The following is a 9,074-nucleotide window of genomic DNA, read 5'->3' on the forward strand; positions in this document are numbered from 1 at the left end:
ATTTGTTTTGTGCACATATTTGTATATTCATCTACCTTGAGAAATATCATTAAATTTGGACCTTGAATAAACATAGGGTTTATTCATTAAAGTTATATGGGTTGGTGTTTAAGAGACATGATACACTGTGATACATGGAAGATAATACTCGCTTTAGAGGACCTATCGCTATGATTCATGTATTATGTTTCTTATTATGATGAATGATGGTATATATGGATCAAGTGGAATGTTGGATTATAACCAACTTAAGAGTGGTCCACATATCTCATGTCCCACTATGAAAGCAGTTAACCTAACGTTTAAAAGCATGTTTGGTAACCACCCGTGGACGTGTATAACCGCTCTGTGATGGGAAGAGCATTTTAAAAGGTGTTGAGATCCATTCGGAAGGTCTCTAAACTCATTTTCGCGTTCAGTCTGCATACACCATCTAAGCAGTGACAAAAAGGGTTTAGAAGAGCCTTAACCCGAAGTTAAACACCACCTACAAGTTTGAGAAAGTCTGTTAACAACAACAATGGCGGGAGGTACGTTTTTCGATCCAATTTACTCCGCATTGATCTAAATGCTATTTTGTTGATTAAAGCATGTTTAGATCGTTTAAATAGACTTACATCATAAGCTAAACAAATATTGTTACATTGAAACTGACGTAGTTGTTTTAAAATTTTCATCTGAAAGGTAACATATTGCATTAAATCATTTTTATTTGCGAAAAACGTGCTCTAATTTATTTGAAGTAATGCGATCTACTACGAAACATGCTCTAATTTAAAATAATGTCATGATCAAAAAGAAAATAACTGGATGCAGTGGCAAATAAATAAATAAAAATGTTCAAGTAGCATCCGCCGGCCGAAGAAGACGAAGGATATGGTCAAATAACACATGCTATATTCATATAAAAAAATCGATATGATAATGTCTATATATAAACAAAGTTGGTGTAAATATATTTAAAAGTATAAAAAATTTATGATAACAAAGACAAACTCATTGTGATATTCTTTATAATCGATTCTTGAGAAGATTACCAGTACTACAAGAGCATTGAACATGGATTCTGCCAAGAGCATACCTTCTTTTCAACAAGAAGACGAAATATTACCATTGAATAAAGAAAAACGATATATCGGAGTCCGAAAGAGGCCATGGGGGAAGTATGCAGCAGAGATAAGGGATTCGACGAGGAAGGGAAGGAGGGCTTGGCTTGGAACATTTAACAGCGCAGAAGAGGCTGCATTGGCATATGATCAAGCTGCATTTGCAGTGCGGGGTTCATTGGCTTCCATAAACTTTCCCATTGAAATTGTGAAGGAATCACTAGTAAAGATTAATTACAGGTGCAGAATTGGTTCATCCCCAATAGAAACCCTAAAAGAGTCGCACAAACGCAGGGGTGAATTCAGAAAGAAAAAAGCAAAGGAAGAAGATGAAGTACTGGTGTTCGAGGACTTGGGGCCTGATCTATTAGATGAGCTACTGTCTCAGAGTTAAGTGTTGCGTGATTTTTAATCTCAATTTTATGATATCTTTTAATATGTAATAAAGACGACATAAGATTCTAAATTCTTATTTGAGCAAAAAACTAAAAAGTGATTTTAATCTTTATCCTAAAAAACTATAATTTATGGAACATTTAAAAATCCGTAAGTCGACAACTTAAGTTTCAATTGATGTATGTTTAAGTGTTAAGATTTATGACGAGTTCACCTTAGGTATCCATTAGCCCATGTTTGGTATGAATTAAAATTTAGATTTTAATTTAGGTCAACAGTTAATTTTAATTACATATTTTATATGGTCCACAACTTTTTCACCACACATTCCATCAATTTTTATCAAAATTTAGTAAAATAATCTGATTTTAACATTCACGGAAGAGGAGCTTAGTGTCAATTGCTAAATTCCTACGACAATCAATTATGTGTACCACATTGAATTCTTTGAAATTAATTAATTTACTTTTCTCGAGTTGAAACTAATGCTACTAAATTAAGTTCCTCTCTATATCTCCACATGAACCAAAAAAAAAAGAAAAAAGAAAAAAAAAAAGAAAGGTCTTAATAAGAGTATTCAATCATCAAAAGATTCAATTAAAGATAAAAAAATTAGTATAATTGAAAATCTACTTTTTACTGATCAAATTTTGATTTTTTACTAGTGATCTTAACAAATAACTTACATCTCGATGTGTTAATGTTCACAAATCTGATAAAGTAATTACAAGTCATAAATATTACAAGTAAAACCAATCTATAAATATTTGAAGATAATACCGTAATAAATAAAATAAAGACTCAAAAATAAGTTTATATAATTGCTCGTCCCAACTATTAATTTATTACTCGTCATGGGAGAAAAAAATTCAATAATGATTTGGAGTACACAAAAGAGGATGAAAAGAAGAATGAGGAAAAAATGAAGATCTTTAATCAAGAATTTACATTCTTCTTTGAAAAGTCTTGAAACCCTAGCTTTCTTTTTCTTATCCTTTTAAATTTCTCCCTTTTTTCCTCAATAATTTTAGGATAGGACAATACAACCTACGAGCCCCTCCTTTGTGAGGGAGTTGTAACCGGAGCTGTGCATACAACACGGTTTGCAATTTTATGTTTTAGAACCATTGTCCTCCCTTATTTGACATAAACTGAGGTCATTATAGAGTAGGATACGTGTCTTGGGAATTGTGCCGTGGGCCCCTTACGCTTGGTCAGAAGGCGATCAAAATTCTTCCTTCACATTTGTGGAATACTTACAAACATGGTTTACAAAGTAGGTTGACAAAATAATATTAACACAAATTATTTCAAAAATAGGTTTTTAAATCATTTGAAATCAATGGTCTGAATTTTGTCAACACATCTTTTGTCATCCAACTTTGTAAGGAAATTTTGTATAAGTAGAATTATTGAACATGTTATTGGAATATAATTTTTTTTTTTTTTCAACAAACGTCTCTAAATTTTTCCACTCAAATTTGCACCAACCAAAGTATGAAAATTCTTGCCTTCTTCTGAAAAGTCAGCACTCAACAGATATATTTTGATTGAATTGAGAAATCTATGGTTTAATAAAGGTGCTGTATAACTCATGACATCCACAATTATTTACTGGTTTTTGTTTATCATTTGTTTTTCTGGATTTGAAGGCTGCAAAGTAGTCAGCCCTAACAACCAGTGGCAGTGGAATGAGAGACTTTTTTTGGTAAAAAATCCTATCCCCGATTTTATTTATTGGGCTCTTGTTTGAGCCACATTATATTTCTAAAAATGCATTTTTGAATAGTGCATTATTGAAAAATATGTGGTTAAAAAATAAAGAAAAATTTTAGATTTGTGTATAATATTATTTTATTGAAGAATGTGTGATTGAAATGATGTCAAATCACTGCTTAAAAATATATATTTTTTATTTTTTTTTCTAAATGTGGCTCAAACATAGTCCGGCTATATTTCTTGTATCCATGCCTCTCCAACATTTTCGCTCAATTGGCACTTGGCACAAATAAAAGTATTCATGTCGGTTTTCCAGTATATAGACATCATTGTCAAGTAATATTTATGGCTATTAACCCATCTAATAGACTCTCAATTGAGAGTCATGCTTCTTGCAAAATTATGATAAAAGAATGCTTCTAGAACAAGCCTACTTCGCACCATTACTGACATTTCGATTTTCTTGAATGTATTAGTTTGTGTATAGAATATTTTATTATGTGAATATGTGATGGAGAATAATGCTATAGAAAAACAAATTTAAAATTTTAAAGGTATCAAACAGGCACTAAAATGACGTGACTTAAGTTGATTATATTTAGTATGCCAGCATCATCAGTATGCCTCAGAATAAACCATACATCACGCACATGGTGTTGGTATACAATCATATGAACTTTTCTAAATCTTACTTCCTATTCTAAATGTTAATTGGTTATTTCTTGAAAATTGATTGTTGAATTCCTTCACTTTGCAACATATGGGATATTTTTTAATTCAGAATAGTTTGATATTTATGCTAGTGGGTGTAATCAAGAAAATAATTATTGAGAAACTCAAAAAATCCAAGTATATTTTTATTATATTTGATTGCACTCTAGATCTGAGTCACGAAGAACAAATGTCTATGGTATTAAGGTGTATAGATATTTTAGAACGTCCAATGAAGATAGAAGAATTCTTCTTGAGATTTTTACTGGTGGATGATACATCTGGGAAAGGTTTTTTGATGAATTGGTGGAGAGTTGAATAATCTAGAAGTTGATATTGGTGATGTGAGGGGATCAAAGCTATGATAACAGTGCAAACATGAAAGGAAAACATAAAAGGGTGCATAGTTACTACTAAAAATAAATCATAGAGCATTCTACTCTCCTTGTGTGTATCATAGTCTTAAATCATGCACTTTGGGATATGGTCACTTGTTGTTTAAAAGCTAAAATCTTTCTTTGAAGTGGTGCAACATATAAACACTTTATTTTCATAATCTACAAAATGGTGAAAAACTTTCAAAGATAAGTAAATGGCCTTACCCATGAACTTTTATCACAAACACGTTGGGGAAAGTTATGTTGAAAGTGAAAAGATTCCAAGCTACATGAATGAAAAATGCTCTGATTCAATTGGCAAGAGTCGATGATCTTAAGACAAAAGGTGAGACAATGTTTGATAACATATGAAATTGAGAATTTTTAATTCTTACTTGGAATGGTTATTTGTTATGACCCGTTGAATAATGTTTACGGAATAAGCAAAGGGGGGAATATGTATATTGGCATTGCTATAGACCATTTGAAATGGTTGATATATTTTTCAAATGCCATAGAAAAATTAAGAAATGGCCATGGTTGATGCTAAAGAGATAGCAAGTGAAATAGACATAGAATTGATATTTCGTGAAAAATGAGTTATACATAGAAAGAGGTAGTTTGGTGAGACTTCTTGTGAAGAGATGATAGAAACAATTGAAGAATCTTTTAACGTCAATTATTTCCTATATATAGTAGATCAAACTCTATCATTGCTTCCAAAAGATTTGAACAATTTTAGAAATATGATTACATACGCCGAGGCAGTTAAGGACCAAAGCGTCTGCACTGAAATTTTGGGCCTCGCCCAATCTCTTTCAAATTTTTCTTTTTAGTTGTAGCCTATTGGTCTTTTCACTTAACTAGAAAAAAAAAAAAAAAGGTTGAAACAAATTTTGACTCAAAACCAATTATTGAAATCTAAATGCTAAAATTGAAAATCGCCGAATTCCTAAGTCCAATCTGTGATTTTCTCTCAGCCTCTCAAGTCTGATTCTTCGACTCTCCGCTCTTATCCTTGGGTCTCTCGCGACCTCACCCAACTACACACCTCCTAACTACACACCTCAATGGCCGATGCCTTCCATCGACAGAAAAAGAAGATAAAGAAGGAAGGTCCTTCGTTCATTCGTTTCTCGGCCTCTCATCTAGTAAGTGCCAAGTGATACGGTCCCTAGTACTATATATATTTTTATGGAAAATATACCCTGCCTTTCAGTACTTATTTTCTGAATGTTATTATGTCTATTTGAGTAGAGATTTAATAATGTGTGTTTGACATTGAGTAGAGTTGTCATTATGTGTGTATGATTTTGCTTTTAATTGAGTATTGCGTCCCAAATGTTTGTTAATGTTATTATGTGTTTTTGAGTAATGTGGATGTATGGGTATTGATTTGGGCTCATCTTGAAAGTGCACACTAGATAGAATTTGCTTGATTTTACTTGATAGGCTGATTTGGGCTTAACTTGATTTTGCTTTCAATTGATTTGGTTCGGGCTTAATGGATTTGGGGATACATTTTTATTTCTATTAACTTGATTTTGCTTTTAATTAAGGGAAGACCACATAACTCATAGTTTTAAAGATTACATTTCATAAATAACAAACTCAATTAAATATTTCAAAAATCAGGTGATAAATAAATTTATTAAATATTAAATTATAATATAATATCCATTAATTATTTTCATACATGTCATCCACCTCATCCTATCACCCCATTACACCACCTTTCCTCCACCCCTCCACCAGAGATGGCTATCATCTCCGACAACCACTCCGGCAACGGTTCCGACAACCACTCCGGTGGATGCTTCGACAACTATTCCGGCGATCACCCCAATAAACTACTCCGACGATCACTCCAGCAAACTGCTCCAATGACCACTCCGACGCATACTCTAGTAACTATTCCAAGCACTACTTCGGCTCGCCAATAAAAAAATCTCCAAAATTTGAAAACAATTTCTCTCTCTACACCCCACTATTGAAAAATCTCCAAAAAAAACTGTGGTGGTCGTAATGGTGCGTTGTAAGTGATCAGATTTGCACATGTGATATCTGTAACCATACCTGTGTCATATGTGACTATTTGTGACCAAATTTGTATTTAGTTTGACTATATGTGACTATGCCAATCTCAAGTCACAACTGGTCACGATCAATACAAAATTGTTCACAAATAGTCACAATAAACACATACTTGGTTGTATAGGATCACCACAAACAAATCTGCACACACTACATACATGTGATTAACTGTGACCAATTTTGCTTTCGGTGTGACTAACTGTAATAAAAATTATATTCAGGGTGACTGTCTGTGACAAGATCAATATCAAGTCACAACCCACCATCACTACCAAAAAACAACATATCAGAAAATCATCGCACCCCCAACACTACCATGAGCACCACTGTATCTATACCACTGTCTCCCACAATTACCACCACCACAACACCCGAAAAATTGCCACAACACCACTGCACAAAGCACTCACGGCACACCACCACCATCTCCTCTATCTCCAACTACACGACACCACCACCGACACAACACCACCAAAAAAATCCATAAATCTGTTGCCGCCGCCACCACAGCACACTACCACAGTTTGATGTGAAGAAGTTATTGGCTACTATTTTCTGATCTGCTGCAGCAGTTTAGGTAAAATGATAGGGGCAGAAACGTAAAATGGCATTCGTACAAGGGAATGGGCTGAGAATGAATTGGAAATTTGGATTCCTGAGTCTGCTCCCAGTCCCTTGTTTTGTAAAATAGATTCCCACAAACAACTTTCCCATTGGACTTCCCAATGTCAAAATCACAGGATTTCCCAATCAACTTCCCCACACAGCCCTCCAGAAATAGGATTGGACTAGCCATTCCTCGATACCCAATGAACCCCCAAACAAAACCAAAGATGACAAACTGTCGTGTTTTTCTGCCATTATTTTCCTGCTTTGCTCTTTACATGGGCAACAATTTTCTGCAATTAACTCTCTCGGTAATGTTTCTTCTCCAGATTCTTTGATCTAATTTTCAAACAAAGAATGAGCGAGAGATGTTAAGTTTGCAAAATCACCACAAAATCACTGCAAAATGCTGCTGGAGTGGAGTGGTGATAGATATACAAAATGTATATAATGAGAGAGAAAGAGTCTATAGTGTGTGTGTGAGAGAGAGAGAGAGAGTGAAAATGAGACAAATAGAGAGAGAAAAATGCAGTGTCGGTATGGATAGTTGTTAGGGATTGGATGGGTTGAATTATTGGTGTAATATTAGTTTAATATAATATTAAAATAATAATGTGTAATTAACACCTGAGAACTGAAAGTTAAACTTAATCCCCTTCTTTTTGAAAAATGATCTTTAATTCCAGGTTTGCACGTAATTTTCCCTTCAATTAACTTGTTTTGGGCTTAACGTGAAACCATTCATAACAGAATATATGAATGTGAGAAAACTATGTCAATTCATATATTCTATTGTTGGGCCAAACTAACTACTTTGTTCTGTAGGGAAACAAAGTCGACAATTTCAGGTGTTCACAAAGGTTATACCTTCAAGTAGGAAAAGAACTTTCTATGCAGGTACTATTTCATAGGAGATTATATTAACAATCCAATTTATAGGTTTCAAGATGCATTGAATATTCTAGTGTTAATCTGATTGTCTCTGTGTGACTTAAAATATATGTAGGTGTAAATGCTAACAACATTTGCAACACAAAAAGTGGTCTGATGAAAAAGGCAAAGCTATACTTCCTCAACATGTACGTCAAATCTATAATATGGTGAATCTACTTATTTCTGGATCTCGAGGTTTTTAGTAGAATAACTAGCACAAAATGTCCCTATCTTTCAAATTCATTGAGGAAAATATTCATACCTTTCATTTTTTGACATTTTGCCCTCATTTCAACCTTTCTTTGCGCTGAACGTCATTTTCACCAATTTTTAACTTAAAATGACCCAAATACCCTTCTATTTATACAAAACAAAAAAAGAAAAGAAAATTGCACTTATATGCCCAAATTTTTAAAAACTATAAATGAGTCCAATCATTTTCACTGACGATACAATCATTTTCACTGCACTGCCTATCGCCGGCAAGAAATAGGTAAAACAATCTGTCTCGCCGTCTCTCTCTTCACAGTCTACTGCTTTATATATATACACAACAAGAACCAAAAAATAACGGTAGTAATACTATATTAGGTGTAGAATTTACTTCAGTTCAGCATTGACTGTAAAAATGTTGTCGGCGGTAGAAGGATCGCACAGCACCGACGGTCGGTGTAAACTGACGCCGCACCTGGATGAGAAAGTAACCAAAGCGCTCAACCTCACGGTACTGCAGAGAATGGACCCATTTTTTCTCACCTTCTTCCACACTCCCCCTTCACCGCCGGCCTCCACCTCTCACACGAATAAAAATCAAAAAGGATTTGACGAAATTGACCTTGCCAGCAGTAGGGGGTCCAGAAATTCAAATCACAGTAATGGTGTAAACATCTAATATGGGTTTGAAGGGACGTGAAGGCTTGGTGAAGAAGGTGGTGCGGTGGTGGCGGATGAGGAGTTGCTGCTTGTTTGGGTTTGAAGAAATTCTTGTAATTATCACTAAAAAACAAACCAAAACCCCCTGCCAAAACCCATGGCTGTGATATTCAACAAAGTGTGTCTTCAGCCATAAATTCCTTACCTTTAGAAGTTATTCAATTCATTAAAGAAAATTAAGAAATGCCGTACTGGGTAT

The 9,074-nt window shown here is 34.1% G+C and overlaps 1 protein-coding gene across 1 annotated transcript; it reads left to right on the plus strand.

The window, feature by feature from the left end:
* Positions 1-1,002: 1,002 nt before the first annotated feature.
* LOC111408197 (ethylene-responsive transcription factor 1B-like) lies at positions 1,003-1,570 on the plus strand. The gene has a single exon (XM_023037993.1). It carries the CDS (start codon positions 1,060-1,062, stop codon positions 1,498-1,500), a length of 441 nt encoding a protein of 146 aa, XP_022893761.1. The 5' UTR covers positions 1,003-1,059; the 3' UTR covers positions 1,501-1,570.
* Positions 1,571-9,074: the final 7,504 nt, after the last annotated feature.

The sequence above is a fragment of the Olea europaea genome, chromosome 13 (assembly GCF_002742605.1).
Source record: "Olea europaea var. sylvestris chromosome 13, O_europaea_v1, whole genome shotgun sequence".
Taxonomy (NCBI): domain Eukaryota; kingdom Viridiplantae; phylum Streptophyta; class Magnoliopsida; order Lamiales; family Oleaceae; genus Olea; species Olea europaea.